The sequence below is a fragment of the Trichomycterus rosablanca genome, chromosome 20, assembly GCF_030014385.1.
Source record: "Trichomycterus rosablanca isolate fTriRos1 chromosome 20, fTriRos1.hap1, whole genome shotgun sequence".
Classification (NCBI taxonomy): Eukaryota; Metazoa; Chordata; class Actinopteri; order Siluriformes; family Trichomycteridae; genus Trichomycterus; species Trichomycterus rosablanca.
In genome coordinates this window covers 10,270,154-10,288,083 of record NC_086007.1, presented here as the reverse complement: position 1 = coordinate 10,288,083, position 17,930 = coordinate 10,270,154, and the positions used below count along the sequence as shown (strand labels likewise).

General features: G+C 41.3%; 1 protein-coding gene across 1 annotated transcript in view; it reads right to left on the bottom strand.

Annotated features, from left to right (window-relative positions):
• The window catches only part of tenm4 (teneurin transmembrane protein 4), a 349,240-nt gene that overhangs the window by 119,149 nt on the left and 212,161 nt on the right, over positions 1-17,930 (bottom strand). The window contains exons 11-13 of the mRNA XM_063016253.1: positions 11,008-11,109; positions 9,678-9,872; positions 7,305-7,505 (exon numbers count right to left, since the gene is read on the bottom strand). Of these exons, the coding sequence (XP_062872323.1) occupies positions 7,305-7,505; positions 9,678-9,872; positions 11,008-11,109 (498 nt within the window). The remainder of the gene's footprint in view (positions 1-7,304; positions 7,506-9,677; positions 9,873-11,007; positions 11,110-17,930) is intronic.

Genomic DNA, 17,930 nt, shown 5'->3' with positions numbered 1-17,930 from the left:
TAAAAATGGTTTGATGTCCAAACAATCCAAGTCTAGTTCCTTGACCAAATCCCATTTAAATTTTTGACATTTAGCAGATGCTTTTATCCAAAGTGACTTACAGTACTGTGACAGTATATTGTCTAAGCGTTTGAGGATTAAGGGACTTGCTCAAGGGCCCAACAGTGGCAACTTGGCAGTGGTGGGGCTTGAACCAGTGACCTTTCCATTATTAGTCCGGTAACTTACCTGCTATGCTACAACCAATGATCTGTTTTCCAAATTCATCAAGCAATATTAGAAGAAGAATGCTTTTATTTGTAATACACACACACACACACACGCACACACACACACACACACACACACACACACACTTGTACAGTACAATGACATTCTTTTTCAGTGTATCCCAGCCATTGTACCTCACCCCTGGAGCAGACAGGGTTAAGGGCTTTGCTTAGGGGCCCAGCAGTGGCTGCTAGCAGAGCCTGGATTCAAACCGAAAAACTTCCAATTGACAGCCCAAAGCTCTACCCACTTGGCATCCACTTGGCATCTTTACTAAATGGCACTTTTTTATGTATATACATATATACTGTATATATAGATTTTTATTTTTTTTCCTTTTTTTTTTCTTAGAATAAATATCTTTTAGGGGCAGCACAGTGGCTAAGTGGGTAGCACTGTTGCCTCACAGCAAGAAGGTCCTGGGTTCGATCCCCAGGTGAGCCAGTCCAGGTCCTTTCTGTGCTGAGTTTGCATGTGCTCCTCGTGTCTGTGTGGGTTTCCTCCGGGAGGTCCGGTTTCCTCCCACAGTCCAAAAACGTCCAGTCAGGTTAATTGGAGACACTGAATTGCTCTATAGGTGAATGGGTGTGTACGTGCGTGTGTGTCTGCCCTGCGATGGACTGGCGCCCCCGTCCAGGGTGTTACTGTGTGCCTTGCGCCCATTGAAAAGCTGGGATAGGCTCCAGCACCCCCCGCCCCCGTGACCCTAATTGGATAAGCGGTTAAGACAGTGCGCGTAAGTGAGTGAGTAAATATCTTTTAAACATATATATATATATATATATATATATATATTAGTCAATAACCATAAGAATAGACTTTTAAATGTTATAATGCTGGAGCAGACTGTAGCTAAAATGAAAAGTGTTGTAAGTATTATATTGTAAGTCAGTAAAGGAGAGCAAGGCCAGATGGGAATGTTCAACAAGCTTCAACAGAACCTGCATCTCAAAAAAAAAGAGAAATCTGCCATCGAAGTGTTTACAAATCGAATGCCCTCTTCTGCCTCCTTCGGCTCAGGGGACAGCAAGCTATCCATGTGGGCAAAGTGAAAGAGACAAGCTAATACTAAAGTGCAACACTTCACTGTAACCACAGGCCAATCGGTATACTTTCTCCAAACTTCTTGCTCAGGTTGTAGCCTATAGGGACTTTATCACAGGCAGCTTGGTTTTAGAAACAAAAAGCTGGAAAAACTCAAAAGAAACAGTGCACTGCCTGCAAATGGGGTCACACTGTGAATTAGATTGGATGTAATAAATAATGACTGTGCCCTCTCAACCCAAAGCATAGTGGGTTGGCACGAGGGACCAGTGTACCCATGCATTTCTGTCTGATTAGCCAAAGTCATTTAGTTATTTGCCACACAAGGGGGTCTAGGGAGAAGGTAATAGCTATTAATGGCTTAATTATGTCCTGTGCGGTGCTGCTTTTGGTCATTGTTTTAAAATAATTGGAGTCAAATTAGGCCTTTCAGCCATAGATCATAACACCGCATAAGACCATTTAAAGACTTACAAGAGACAAAAATCTCACGGTCTGACTAATTACATGAGCAGGCTTTGTTACATTATGCTAATGACCTTCATTTTAAAATGTGTCTTTTAATTAGTGATGTCCGATTCTTTCAGCTTTATATCCGTTGCTGGTTGTACTCATCTAGAAGCCTCCAGACATCCAGACACACATCAGAGAGAAACGTGTGTTACGGCTGTGTTTGGATTTTAAAGATTTTAGCAATTAAATGTAACACACACTCATTTAAATTTAATATATACACTGATCAGCCATAACATTAAAACCACCTCCTTGTTTCTACACTCATTGTCCATTTTATCAGCTCCACTTACCATATAGAAGCACTTTATAGTTCTACAATTACTGACTGTAGTCCATCTGTTGCTCTGCATGCTTTGTTAGCCCCGTTTCATGCTGTTCCTGTGCTTCAATGGTCAGGACTCTCCCAGGACCACCACAGAGCAGGTTTTATTGGTGGTGGTGTGTTAGTGTGTGTTGTGCTCGTATGAGTAGATCAGACACAGCAATCCTGATGGAGGTTTTAAACACCTCACTGCCACTGCTGGACTGAGAATAGTCCACCAACCAAAAATATTCAGCTAACAGCACCCCATGGGCAGCGACCTGTGACCACTGATGAAGGTCTAGAAGATGACCAACTCAAACAGCAGCAATAGATGAGCGATCGTCTCTGACTTTACATCTACAAGGTGGACCAACTAGGTAGGAGTGTCTAATAGAGTGGACAGTGAGTGGACACGGTATATAAAAACTCCAGCAGCGCTGCTGTGTCTGATCCACTCATACCAGCACAACACACACTAACACACCTGTGCTGAGAATGATCCACCATCTAAATAATACCTGCTCTGTGGTGGTCCTGACCATTGAAGAACAGGGTGAAAGGGGGCTAACAAAGCATGCAAAAAAACAGATGGACTACAGTCAGTAATTGTAGAACTACAAAGTGCGTCTATGTGGTAAGTGGAGCTGATAAAATGGACAGTGAGTGTAGAAACAAGGAGATGGTTTTAATGTTATGGCTGATCGGTGTATATATATGCTGTTGGGCCCTTGAGCAAGGCCCATAAACCTCAATTGCTCAGACTGTATACTGTAACTGTAATGTAAGTCCCTTTGGATAAAGGTGTCCTTACACATATGATCTGCTCTGGTTGGCTTTAAAAGAAACATTTAAGTGCAACCTCAACAATCCAAAGAGGCAATACCATTTAGTTCTGGACGATAGGTAACACTAAAAATGATTTAACTCCCCCACTATAAGCATTTCTTTTATAATGAAACTGCTTTCTCGCCTGGTAATGCAGGTCAAATATGAGAAGAGAAAATATTGAGAACATTAAAAGCTGGCTCTATACATTGACTTGGATCACTGCCTGGTTTCTCTGGCCTGTAGTACATGTTTTCCCCAAGCAGACACTCGTCCATTTTAATGCTGGCGAGCTTCACAAGCTCTGAAAGCAGGCAGGGCCGGGAGCCAAAAACTGCAAGCTCATCATAATTTATAGCACAGACTCTTCTGCTTGAGAAGCCAGGCTTTAAAAAGCCTGTTTTTCAGCAAATCCCCTGGATTACCTAATAGGTCAGGCTGTTGGCTTGGCATTAATGGGGGGAATTCACAGTCACAGATCATTGTGTTTTGACAGCTTGGAAAAGAAGACTGATTTTTACTCTGGTGATCTTTTTAAGGGCTTCAGATGGGTGGTTTAGTAAATAAAAAAAGTTTTGAATGAGGAATTTGAGGAATTATTTGGAAATATAGATGACTGTATTGATAGCTCAGCGGACTAGTGATCAGAAGGTTGCCGATTCAAGCCCCACCACTGCCAAGTTGCCACTGTTGGGCCCCTGAGCAAGGCCCTTAAGCCTCAATTGCTTGCTTCGTATTCAGTCACAATTGTAATTCGCTTTGGATAAAAGCGTCTGCTAAATGCTGTAAATGTAAACTATTTGTGCTGTGCCTTATTGTTTGAAAGTCTCATTAATTGGCACTTAATAATTAATTAGCACATCTAATCATTTTCAAATGAAGTCTATTAAATGCAATACAGTGCTGTGAAAATGTGCCCAACTTATTAGCTAATTTGACATTTTACATGGGCAGCACGGTGGCTCGGTGGTAAGCACTGTCGCCTCACAGCAAGAAGGTCCTGGGTTCGATCCCCAGGCAGGGCGGTCCGGGTCCTTTCTGTGTGGAGTTTGCATGTTCTCCCCGTGTCTGCGTGGGTTTCCTCCGGGAGCTACGGTTTCCTCCCACAGTCCAAAAACATGCAGTCAGATTAATTGGAGACACTGAATTGGCCTATAGGTGAATGGGTGTGTGTATGTGTGTGTCTGCCCTGCAATGGACTGGCACCCTGTCCAGGGTGTTACTGTGTGCCTTGCACCCATTGAAAGCTGGGATAGGCTCCAGCACCCCTCCGCAACCCTAATTGGAAAAGCGGTTAAGAAAGTGAGTGAGTAGGTTACATTTTACATTTAATTCTTTTAGATCTTCCACCTAATTTTACCATAAAATCTTTAATATACTGAATATTTAAAAAGAAATCTAATATTTTAAGTAATTTGATCTTATGAAACATATAGTATATGTGACAAATGTGCAAAAATAGAAGTAATTGGAAAAGGAGAAAGTACAGCACTGTACTATCAGGCTAAAATAAATTAAAATAGGTTATTATGATGTGGTTAAATCCGTAGTATGTGTTCAAAACGGCAGTGACACATGTGACTACATGGCCAGAAGTTATTGATTTTTTTTATGAGTAATGGAATTATCCTGGTAAGGGAAGTAGTGGATCAAGATACTATTCCAAGGACACCCTTGTACTAGACTTGTCCTTGCAGCACAAAGAAAGAAGGAGTAAAGGACTCTTGGGGGCATGTCTATTAGGTTACTAGCAGGACACTTACTTAATTTGATATACTTTATTATTTATTACATTAAATACGCTGTGTTATTGTGTTTTTTAGTTGGTCCACCTTGTAGATGTAAAGTCAGAGACGATCGCTCATCTATTGCTGCTGTTTGAGTTGGTCATCTTCTAGACCTTCATCAGTGGTCACAGGATGCTGCCCGCGGGGCGCTGTTGGCTGGATGTTTTTGGTTGGTGGACTATTCTCAGTCCAGCAGTGACAGTGAGGTGTTAAAAAACGCCAGCAGCGCTGCTGTGTCTGATCCACTCATACCAGCACAACACACACTATCACACCACCACCATGTCAGTGTCACTGCAGTACCTACTCTGTAGTGGTCCTGACTATGAAGAACAGCATGAAAGGGGGTTAACAAAGCATGCAGAGAAATGGACTACAGTCAGTAATTGTAGAACTACAAAGTGCTCCTATATGGTAAGTGAAGCTGATAAAATGGACAGTGAGTGTAGAAACAAGGAGGTGGTTTTAATGTTATGGCTGATCAGTGTATTTACCAAAACTCCTTAAACATCCAGCAATGACCATATTAAAACCAGTGAGGTTGTTTTTACATATACTGTGTTGATCAAATGCTGATCATATCTAAAGTACAGTATTCATCCCACATCTTCCATGTAAATATGACCTCTGCACCAGAACAGCTTTCATAGCAGCAGTAAAGTTGAGCCAGAAACAGGCACTAGTGACCAGCACCAATTTGGAGGAAGTGAGGTAAAAAAAATCGCTGCTGGTGTGAACATACAGTGAGAGTCAGTTTGCGCTTCGCAGTGGCGGTAACTATCGCTTGGAGTGAGACTATTACTATAGTATCTGTAAGAGAAGAGTAAAGTGCAGATCTCAGGAGAATGTCTGTAGAGAAACTGACTCCCTTCCGGCATTTACACCACCTGGGTGAGGCAGCAAGCCAGCTATATACTTTATCGAAGTCTACTCTATCCTTCCCTCCTGGTGATAGAGGTTTTACCACTGAGAGCTTTTCAGTGTACAGAAAGCTCAGGAAAGTGTCCGACCAACACATCAGACAAGCCTGGAATCCATTCCTGATAGACAGATGGATACTTTATTGGCCCCGTGAAGGAAATTAAGCTCTGTCTGCAGCCAAATAAAAGAGCTAACAGTATTAGAAGAGCAAATAGATCAAAATAACACCATAAAGCATTAAAACATGACCTTAAAACATAAAACAGGTAACTGTGGAATCAGTACACATCCAGAACTATAGATCTATGGATCCAGAAAGCATCAATTATTTCTAAATAATTCTCTGAATAAAGGAAATGGTGAACCACGAGTCAAATTACCTCTAGCGTGTAATTATAATTCAGCACCCCTAGGAAGAGAGGAAGTGACTGGTGTCATAGCAACAAGCAATTGGAGAGGTTTAGGGACAGTATCCTGCTGTTGGTTTTAATAAGCGATGTAGTGAGAATGTACTGCACCTCAAGTGTTATTGCATTTTACTGTATTTTTGACCATAATCACGAAGGCTTTAAGGACCCTGTCCATACACATACAGGTGTTTCTAAAACATCTGGACAAAATAGCAAGGGAACAGCCATAACATTAAAACCACCTCCTTGTTTCTACACTCACTGTCCATTTTATCAGCTCCACTTATCATATAGAAGCACTTTGTAGTTCTACAATTACTGACTGTAGTCCATCTGTTTCTCTGCATGTTTTGTTAGCCCCCTTTCATGCTGTCCTTCACTGTTTAGGACTCTCCCAGGACCACCACAGAGTAGGTATTATTTGTGGTGGTGGATCATTCTCAGCACTGCAGTGACACTGACATGGTGGTGGTGTGTTAGTGTGTGTTGTGCTGGTATGAGTAAATAAGACACAGCAGCGCTGATGGAGTTTTTAAACACATCACTGTAACTGCTGGACTGAGAATAGTCCACCAACCAAAAACATCCAGCCAGCAGAGCACCGTGGGCAGCGCCCTGTGACTACTGATGAAGGTCTAGAATCTTGCCAACTCAAACAGAAGCAATAGATGAGCGATCGTCTCTGACTTAACATCTACAAAGTGGACCAACTAGGTAGGAGTGTCTAATAGAGTGGACAGTGAGTGGACACGGTATTTAAATCCACTCATACCAGCACAACACACACTAACACACCACCGCCATGTCATTGTCACTGCAGTGCTGAGAATGATCCACCACCTAAATAATACCTGCTCTGCGGTGGTCCTGACCATTGAAGAACAGGGTGAAAGCAGGCTCAAAAAGTATGTAGAGAAATAGATGGACTACAGTCAGTAATTGTAGAACTACGAAGTGCTTCTATATGGTAAGCGGAGCTAATAAAACGGACAGTGAGTGTAGTAACAAGGAGGTGATTTTAATGTTATGGCTGATCGGTGTACATAATATAGTGTGACTGATACAGTGCAAGTAATTGAGGGTTAATGGCAACCCTCCCATTGCTAGTCACCATCTCCCTCACCAATGAGCTATCTCTGCCCCTATCAGAAATGTATCAAATATTTAGATTCAAGTCTCAAGAGCTTTTCCAAACTCATTAAGTATCCATCCACTGACAGTACTGACCTGTAGAGCAGTCATGTCCAGTCCAATTGGGGTCACAGCTGCAGGTGCCCGTCTCAGCCAGGAAGGCTCCATGACCCGAGCAATGGTCCATGCAGGACGCCCGTGGGCTCTCGCACCCAGGACCTCCCCAACCCACGAAACAGTGGCACTCGCCACGTACGCACACGCCTCGGCCTGAGCATGTGGGGTCCAGACAGTCCACTGCAAAAATAAAGATCTTGGTCAGGAAAAGCTGTTCAAGCTAAATTCATCACATGATTGTATGAGTAATACACTTTTTGATGCAGTTTGGTGGGCCACATCTCTAAGACAGGCAATCGTTCTTCTTAAATCTGTATAGAAAAAGGATGTTAGAACTGGCAAATCAAACAGCCAACTCCACAGCCATGCCTGATGCAGCAAGGTGGAGGAGATCCCTCTTTCTCGGTAATGAGATTTCCTCCGTTTGCCAGGGAGGCCAGGCTGCAGCCAAACGCACGCTGGGCTAAATTGAAAAGAAGTGCTGGACATGCTCCCTCTCTAACTCACTGCTGAACCTAGAAAACCAAGGGCAGGATGGAATGCAAACAAGACATCTGTCGCAGAGCTAAGGCATGGTGAGCAGAAAACACACAGTCCGGTCCTTAGACGTCAAATATTTGCTGCTTTTCGCGACTATTAACCTGAATCCCACTCCCTGAAGTATGACAGCTGATCGCTCCTGATCACTCCATCCTTCAACCTCTAGCAAAAATGAGGCAGAAAGTCTGTTCAGTCACATGCTAATGATGGTTAATGGTTGTTTAATGAATGCAAGAGACCTGGAGAAAGCTGGCGAATGTGGCCTCGGTTAACGAGGGGACAAGGGTTGTGCGGGGAAAAAAAGTCAATTAGAAAATAATAACAGCGACAACAAGAAATGGGATCTCACAGATGGAGAATGGCCATCAAGAAGGGGAAACACAGAAACCCGGGGGGCAGAAAGCGTGGTCTGTGGCGTGGCTGGCTCACCAGAGCCCGACATAAAAGGACGTGAGAGGCCTATCTAGACAAACAGGAGCTCTGGCCTCTAAGCAGATGGCTTGGGCACTCGGCTGAGATCATAGGCTAACTGACAGGAGGTTCTCTCCTGGCAATTAATCATCGCAGCCTGAAGGTCGCAGAGAAGAAAGGTTGGACCGTTAAAGGGCCAGGAGTCCCATTCTTTCCCTCCGCCTGACGAAGGGGGACCCAAAATAGAATGTGCGACGGGGACTGAAGGTGTCAGAACCCCACATTTATCAAAATCGACGAGTCTATTTTTCATCTTGAAATGAGAGCCTTCAAAAGGTGCCAAACACAATGGCAAGTTCAATCTTATCTCTCAGCGCCTCAGTCCGGGCGTCTCTGCCAGGCCGCTGGGACACCATTAACAGATCGTAGTCACGCTTTGGCTGTGTGCAAAACTTATTGGGTTTCACACGAGTAAAGAGAGTGTTTTGTGCTGCCTAATGGAATGCCATGAACTCCTTCAAAACATACATAATAAATGAAAGAAAGCCTCACCAGCTTATCAGAAGATCACTACTCGGCTGAACTCCCAAAATCACATGGGTCTAAAATATTCTGAAACTGAGTGTGTGCTGCTCAAGTCTCAAAAATGTATATGCAGTTTCATTTTTTACAATAATCCATTACAATTCTTGTTTTTACTATTTCATTTGTGCATTTTCTCCCTTTCTCTCCCAACTTTAGCGTAGTCAGTTAATCTTATGCTGCTGGGGATGCTGATCACATCCAAGGAGGGTATATTTGCCTAACACATGCCTCCTCTGATGAGCGCTCAGTCCACCAAACCTATAATCGGTGTATTTGCGCGTGAGACCAGTCTCACACATGGAGAGTCACGCACTGATCTACACATTCCTCCACTTCTGCACAGGCACGTCAGACTACTAACCAGGGTTGTAACCAACCTTTTCTAGTTTTTTTCTCACCTAGCAAACTAGTGCCCAATTTTGTGTGCTGCAGGCACTGCCAATTGTGCCTGCTAGGGTGGCGCCCAGCCTACAGATAGCAGAGCTTGGATTCAAACTCGGAGAGTTCAGAATCCCAGCACTAGTGTGCTAGTGGAGTGCCAAACGTTAGATTTCTGTGTAGTTGACAGGCAGAAACATTTAATCTAACTATAGTACCTTGCTAGGCAAATGTTGCAATTATGTAGAGCTTTATACTGGGTACTGTGAGGAGGAAAAATCTAATGGAATTAGCTCTGTAGAGCTAAAATATGAGACAGGAGCCTAAATTATAATTTCAACAGCAATTTGCCCCTGAAATCCCTTTCCAATCATGCACTAAACTAAACCCTAAGCTAGATCCATTAATTGTAATCACCATGATCACTTTTGGCATTACCTTCTTCACAGTTCTCTCCCTTGAATCCTGGATTGCATATGCAGGTCCCCACTATGCACGTTCCATGGCCACTGCAGGTCACATCAATGCACTGGTTGGTGGGTACGTCACACTCCGATCCTTTCCAGCCACTGTGACACATGCAACGGCCTTTCAGGTACTGACCATTGCCACTGCATAGCACTGGACACGAAGCTGCGAGGAGCAAACATTCAAAGGGGGGTTCAAAATAGCAATAAATAAATAAATAATCTACCACACAGAACTGTAGTGTGGATTACAGATATTGTAATAATCATTTATTATTTACTCATCCATATTTAGTATATTTTTCTATTGTCCATATCATCTGCATAATATTGCCACAATTAATTTAATAAACCTGTTAGCAATAAGTGTGACTGAAACACTCATTGAAGGGAACATCCACATATATCTGGCTATATAGTGACATTATATTTGATAATAATAACATATAAATTAAGAATATTTTGCTAAATATCGCATATGCATCATTTTAAAGGCATGATTAAGGATTTGAATAGCATTTTTTATGCACTTTCACCCCATTTTTCCAGACTTTTAGCATATCCAATTACCCAACTGCATTATGAATCCTCTCTACTGATGCTGATCCCCGCCCTGTTTGAGGAGAGCGAGCCTGACACACGTCCCCTCCGACACGTGTGCAGTAGCCAACTACATCTTTTCACCTGCATGAGGCGAGCTCATATGCAGATCAGCTTTGTGTACGGAGAGCCACACCCTGATCACACAGTATACCCTGTCTCATATTGTGTCCAGAGGTCGTAATTGCATCAGTTATAAGGTCCCGTAAGGCTCCCACCCTGTATGAACAACAGCAACTCGTTGTTCATGTAGGCGCTCAGCCCAGCCGGATGGCAGAGCTGAGTTTCGAACCGATGAGTTTGAAATGTCAGCTCTGGTGCGCTAGCGTGTTTTACCGCTGCACTGTCTGAGCACCGTTGTAAAGCATTTTTTTTTTTATTATACACCAAACACCAAATGCTATATTTTTATTATTGTAAAATAGGTCAAAAAAGACCGATTTGTATTTTTTTATGCAAAAAGCAACAGTGTGTTCTGTCTATATAATATATAACCTTATACTGTGCTCACTGAACCCCAGATGGTGTCTCGAATGGTCATATTAATTATTAATATAGGTAAAGAGACAGCTGTAGAAATGGATAAATCACAAAGATGTACAGAAACACTTAAAAAAAGCTATAAAAAGTAACAAAGCCAATAAAAGAGACAGATTGGCAGAGAAACAGAATGATTAAGAATAAAAAAAGCAAGCTCTTACCTCTGCCGCAGTCTGGTCCTCTGAATCCCAGGAAACAGTGGCAGGTTCCAGCAATACAGTCTCCATTACCAAAACAGTTACTAGGACAATCATCAATCGAGTCTAAAATAAAACCCATGCAACAGCATCTGTCAGAGCAGCTCACGACAACCATCAATAATCCTGTTATAAAAACGATTCTGTCTGCGTAAATGCATCTTTTTCTGTTTCAGTACATGATGCTTTATCTCCAACTAAAAATAAAGACGGGATTTCGCTTTAGGCAAAATTCAGTAAAAAAAACTCAGATTTAATGTTTGAGAGTTCGTAGCCTTTTCTAAACAAATTGTGTGCATGAAAGTGTAAGATAAATTCTGCATGTTAAAATAGCAAAATAATTTATGTTATGACATTAACTAGAAGATATTATTGCCTCAAGGCTTTTTTAAACTTTAAAAATGCATTCTGAGCTCTAAAAAACATTAAAAAAAGATGTTTTGGTTACCCAGCTGTTATGGCAAAGAATGATAATGTGTTTTAACCCGTCCTTTTAATTGACAAGACATGGTCACTCAATATATTAGACATCTGACTGGTCGAACGTTCCTTTTTTATAACAAGTTTGCAACACCTACACTGTCAACAGTTCATTTACATGCTAAGACCAGTTCCTAAAAAGGCATCCCTCAGTACTATGTTGTAAACAACGTCCTACGTCAGCTCTATGTAACATATTTCCCCTAATGAACATACACAATGTATTCTAAGTCCGTGGGTTATCTGTGGGCCGCACAGAAAGAATGAATAATTAGAGATCGCTACAGGAGTAATTAAATTTCCAAAACTCTTCGGGTGTTATCGTCTCCAATCACCACTAGGTGGGAGCAGCGTCTCATTGCATCAAAAAAGCTTAGGATTTACACTGATTTTCCATTCTATACTTATTCTATTTTAAATACTCCCGCCCCCGCTGATCCATGAAGCGATATCTTATATGAAACCGGTCCGTGCTGCAAAAAAGGTTGCGGACCGCTGTTCTAAGGTTCTAAGGTGTGCCACCTGTGGTCAAACATATACAACATATCTTTTAATAACCAAACATCATAACTGGCATTGACAATGGTGTCAATATTTAATATGCAGATTACTAATATTTTAAAACTCAACCTAAAGAAGAATAGATTTGTCCATTAATTAAATGCCAAGACAGACTGCCTTAACTAGGAACACTGGGCACATGGCAGACACACCACATAGGATGTCAGCCCAATAAAAGGCAGCACACACTTTCAATCTCACACTTTCAGAATCACATTTAGAAATTTAGGAAAACCAAAGTAAACATTAGAAAGTTATAAATTTGGATTAAATCCCAATTTTTTCAGCTGTTCATCACCAACACCACCTATTGTGCCACCCATAATTGCTCTGAAGCCTTTACAATATTATTATTAATCTTACTAGCAAGCAGAATCTCTTATAAAAAGAATACACGTGCAGTTAGACTCCTCAACAATCAGGGTAAATGTGGAGAGAACTGGTAGCCCAAACAAAATGCGGTTGGCATGCTGTGCTTTATCATGTCAGGAAATAAGGGGGGTCCTTTACTTAGAACCTGCACAACTACAGAATACCATGTAAACCTATTTCACAAATAGTTACTGCTTCCAATACCAAGATATGAGATTAACTAGTTGCAGGAATCCTAGAGAACAAAGAAATTTTCTCTAGGATGTTCTCAAGACTCTTCATGCATTAAATGCATGTTAACACAATCCTAGTGATCAGAATGTTTAAACTGTGTGTTTGCCTATTATAAAATGTACATTTCACACTTGCTACAAGAATACAAGAACATCTAACTGGCTGTAGAAATTCAACACCTGGAGGTGGACTAGATCTAACATATAATGGCACTGAAAAATTCTCCCTCCAGGTCCCTGGGGCTGTTGGTACTCCTGGGGCTAGATCTGACCAAAACAGTGCCTTTTGTGTGAGAGAAAGGGCCGGAAGTGAACCTCCTTTCAGTCCTCTGCCCCTCCTCAGCAGAATCAGTCACCATGAAGCATGCAACAGGATGTGGAAGTGAGGGAGAATCAAATGGAAACAAAGCAAGAGTGAAGTGATAGCATTTTATACAGTTTATGGTTAAAGGTGTTTAATGATCCAAGAAGAAGAGGTGAGAAGGTTGCCTATTAACACCCCACCCCTTCCCTAGAATGTCCAATGCACGCTAAAACATTGGTTGGGGGAGGGGATACTCTCTAACCACTGATTTTAACTAAAGGCACAGGTGGAATCTGTTGCACAGGGGACTTGTGTGTCCCTGGTGTTTCACTTCTGTGTAAAATAAAATTCATACATTTGAAGCTTCAGGGTTTTAGCATTTGAAATGCATCCGAAAGTTACAAATATACAACCTCGACTCCTCAGGAGAGTCTTTTCTGATTCTGTATTCAAGAAGAAAGATGATGCAGCATATATATATATATATATATATATATATATATATATATATATATATATATATTATTTTTTTTTTGGCTAATCAATCCACCAGCAAGCTGCTGCTTTATCCACTTAAACTTCAAGAACGATCTCTGCATTTATCCAAAACAAAACATGCCCAACAAGCTAAAGCTGATGTTTCATAAACCTCAAAGTCTCTTCCCAGCAATCTGCATCTGGTTCTTGCTTCATTGTCTTTTAAAGTCTGGTCTACTCAAAAGTCTGTCCTCTGAAGTACCATCTGGTGGAATTTGTGGGCTTCATTGCAGGCTCGTTTCTTGGTGTAGATAATCTCAAAATTCTGGTAATTGTACCAAGCTTTCATCAATCACTGCAGACCAACTGGTTGCACCAATCACACTGATTGTTTCCAAATGTAACAAACAAAAAATCATATTGTTCTTATTTGCAGATTCTTCTGTAGTGAGATATATAAGTTATATCAATATAAATGTATCCAGTGGTTCATGTACTTCACTTGATAACCAATTACTTGCTAGGCACAAAGACAAAATTGCTTGTTAAAAAACTAGCAATTAGCTGCATTATTTATTCAATATAAACGTAGTTGTAGACCCTTTATTCTCACATAACTTTAATAAATCTGCAACAGTGAATTGTAATAGTAAATACACAATGCTCTTATCATATACTATTTACATTTGCAGCATCAAGCAGACGCTTTTATCCAAACGACTTACAGTACTGTTACAGTTTACAGTCTAAGCAATTGAGGATTAAGGGCCTTGCTCAAGGGCCCAGCAGTGACCAGTGACCTTTTGATTACTAGTCCAATACCTTAACCACTAGGCTACAACTGCCAATATACTATGACTTTTAACAAACTAGCTACTATAACAAGTTACTAGCTATCTAATCTGCCAAATTTAATAGATAAATAAATCTATAACCAGTTAAACTGGTCAACAATAATCATTTCTTGTGTTTTAATACCAAAACGTGTTGTTTTGAAAAGAAAACCAGCAATGCTCAGCTTAAACCATCAATAAATTCATATTTGACAGCTGAAACCATCTCAGACTAGCAACCAGCTAACGCTAAACTGTGCCTTTGTGTCAACAGGAGATGCTATTTGTTTGTTTGTTTATTAGGATTTTAACGTCATGTTTTACACTTTGGTTACATTCATTACAGAAACGGCAGTTACTCGTTACACAAGGTTCATCAGTTCACAAGGTTATAACAAACACAGTCATGGACAATTCACCTCACTTGCATCCCAGGAAACCTTCTTCCTGACTTGTTTTGGTATTTAGTGAACAACTGTCAGCTGTTTTAGCTTTTGCTTAATCAGGATTCTTGTTAAGGCAATTTGGCAAGCAAAAATAAGCAGATAAACTAATGGTTGATGACAGTTAACCAAACTTTTGTGTATGATTATCCAGTAATAACTTGATAGTTAGCTTTATGTATCTATGTAGCTAATTATTTAAACTATATTACACCCAAGGCTCTATAAATGTAGCTTTTTACATTAAGCTATGTATTGCTAGTTGTTTTCAGCACCAGAGTCAGAGTAATATCTGCTTCTAGGCCGATATGTTTAGGCAAGTAAATCACTTGGCAAGTGACAGAGAATAAGCAATTAACAGAAATGATGACACCAAATGCAACGCCTGCCAAGATTCCTTTTCAGCTAAAACTCTGCCCAAGAAGAAATATTTTATAGGCAGCCACCTTCAAAATAGAATGCAGCTCAAGAAGAAAGCTCCATTCCCTGGTGGCATAAAGAGAAATGAGCTGTCAACAGAGTCCTGGGTCACAGACCCATAACCAGCGCATTCTGTGTCTGGTCTTAATGCAGATTGTTTTAGTTGTGAACTTGCTTTGGATTTAATCAGTTCAATAGACTTGGACAGCTTGGGTCAAAGAACAGATTATGGTTGTGCGATTATAGGGGTCAGGTTAAGAGAAGTGACAAAACACACACCTAGGACAAATGTGAGTGTGTTGTGAAGAAAAGTAGAAGTAATGAAGCGTCTCAGCTTTAAAATAAACGAGGAAAGGGTTCCTTTGGTTATCCTGATGCATATACATATATACACTGATCAGCCATAACATTAAAACCACCTCCTTGTTTCTACACTCACTGTCCATTTTATCAGCTCCACTTACCATATAGAAGCACTTTGTAGTTCTACAATTACTGACTGTAGTCCATCTATTTCTCTACATACCTTTTTAGCCTGCTTTCACCCTGTTCTTCAATGGTCAGGACCACCACAGAGCAGGTATTATTTGGGTGGTGGGTCATTCTCAGTCCTGCAGTGACACTGACATGGTGGTGGTGTGTTGGTGTGTGTTGTGCTGGTATGAGTGGATCAGACACAGCAGCGCTGCTGGAGTTTTTAAATACAGTGTCCACTCACTGTCCACTCTATTAGACACTCCTACCTAGTTGGTCCACCTTGTACATGTAAAGTCAGAGACGATCGCTCATCTATTGCTGTTGTTTGAGTTGGTCATGTTCTAGACCTTCATCAGTGGTCACAGGACGCTGCCCACGGGGCACTGTTGGCTGGATGTTTTTGGTTGGTGGACTATTCTCAGTCCAGCAGTGACAGTGAGGTGTTTAAAAACTCCATCAGCATTGCTGTGTCTTATCCACTCATACCAGCACAACACACACTAACACACCAGCACCATGTCAGTGTCACTGCAGTGCTGAGAATGATCCATTACCTAAATAATACCTGCTCTGTGGTGGTCCTGACCATTGAAGAACAGCATGAAAGGGGGTTAACAAAGTATGCAGAGACACAGATGGACTACAGTCAGTAATTTTAGAACTACAAAGTGCTTCTACATGGTAAGTGGAGCTGATAAAATGGACAGTGAGTGCAGAAACAAGGAGGTGGTTTTAATGTTATGGCTGATCTGTGTATATATACATATAGAGCGTTACACTTGACCTTGTATTTGTAGCTGGGTTGAATCAGTCTGAACTAGAATGTCTGCTAAATGAACAAATATAGACGCTGATGTAAAAGCACTCAAACCCATGGTGCTTGAGGATCATCTAAGGACCCTTCAAATAAAACAGGCAAAGCTGGATTCCTTCTAAAGGACATCATCTGGTTGACCCTCTTAATCTCAGCCTCTTTTTTGGTTTCTCTTAGAGACAGTAGTAATGTTCCACTGTAGATCAAGTATTTTTCCCTTGTTCCATACTGAACCCTTTTAGATTGAGCCCCAGACCTCAGGTGGGTCATAAAATGACCTATCTTTCCCCGGAAGCATTTTATTCTAAAGTAAAGAGAACATTTTACTTCCATGTTTGCAGCTCTCCTCTGCCCTTTAACCCCACGTCCACAAGTAAAAGGTATCAAATTCTCACTTCAGGACGGGAGTCAGAGTACGCCAACATCTATCTTTGGATGGGTCATGGCTGCCACACCGATCGGACCGAGGACAAGCTCCCATCAATCTGCCATGCCCCTCTTTCTACTCATCACCCGCCTCCTGCCTGTCACAGATGGACCATGGCCCAGGAGCTTTTAATTAAAGAGCATGTGTGAACAGCTCCCAGCTGCCACCTTTGCGAAAGCTGACACTTCCCAACAAGCCCCCCCCTTTAATCTCACTGCTCAAAGACGCTTTTAGCAAGCACAAGAGAGGACAAAATGAACAGTCGCCACCGATGGAGGCCAGATGTTAGCAGCTGGGCCACAAAGTTAAAAACATCCTTTCTTTTAGCAGCAACTAGAGGTTATAATGAACAATAATGGTTCAGGCAGGGGGCAGGAAAGGGCTGCACAATCAGAGACTTTCAATCTGGACAGCACTGTATGCAAATGAATGAACCAAAAATAGAAAATCTACCTTAGTAAAGACCCTTGAATGCTAATGGGAGCCATAGGAGCCGTCAGTGAACGAGTATCAGGGCATTGTGGAGCTGTATCCCTTTTCTTCATCTTTCTTATTCAACTACCTTGATTGCTTTGTAGAGGCTGCTTGAGATCTTACTGATCAGAGCTGAAGAGCAGCAAGTCGGTTTGATAAGTAGTCGGGTGCTTCCGCACACAAATTTCTGTACTTATTTGTACTGAGGGAATTATTTTTAATATTTCAGAGCTATGAATGTGAGAGTGTCTTTGCTAGCTGTGAAAAAAGAAGCAGATCAAAATGGGCACCAGGGGTATCACATAAATGTGTGATCTAATGATTCTAATTTGCAATGGATTAAAACTTCATACTTCTTAAATGGGCAAGATGGGCTACTTAAACTAGACTAGGCTCAAGGGCTGCGTGATTTTGACCCAAATAAAACCATTACAGGGAATAGAATTCAGATAGATGATGATACAATTTTCTATAAATAATAAACCAATAACGAGTCACTGGACAACAAAGCACAGAAGTGTCTTAAGTTCATAAAGAATTGTACATTCTATAAAATTGTATATTCCCCCAAC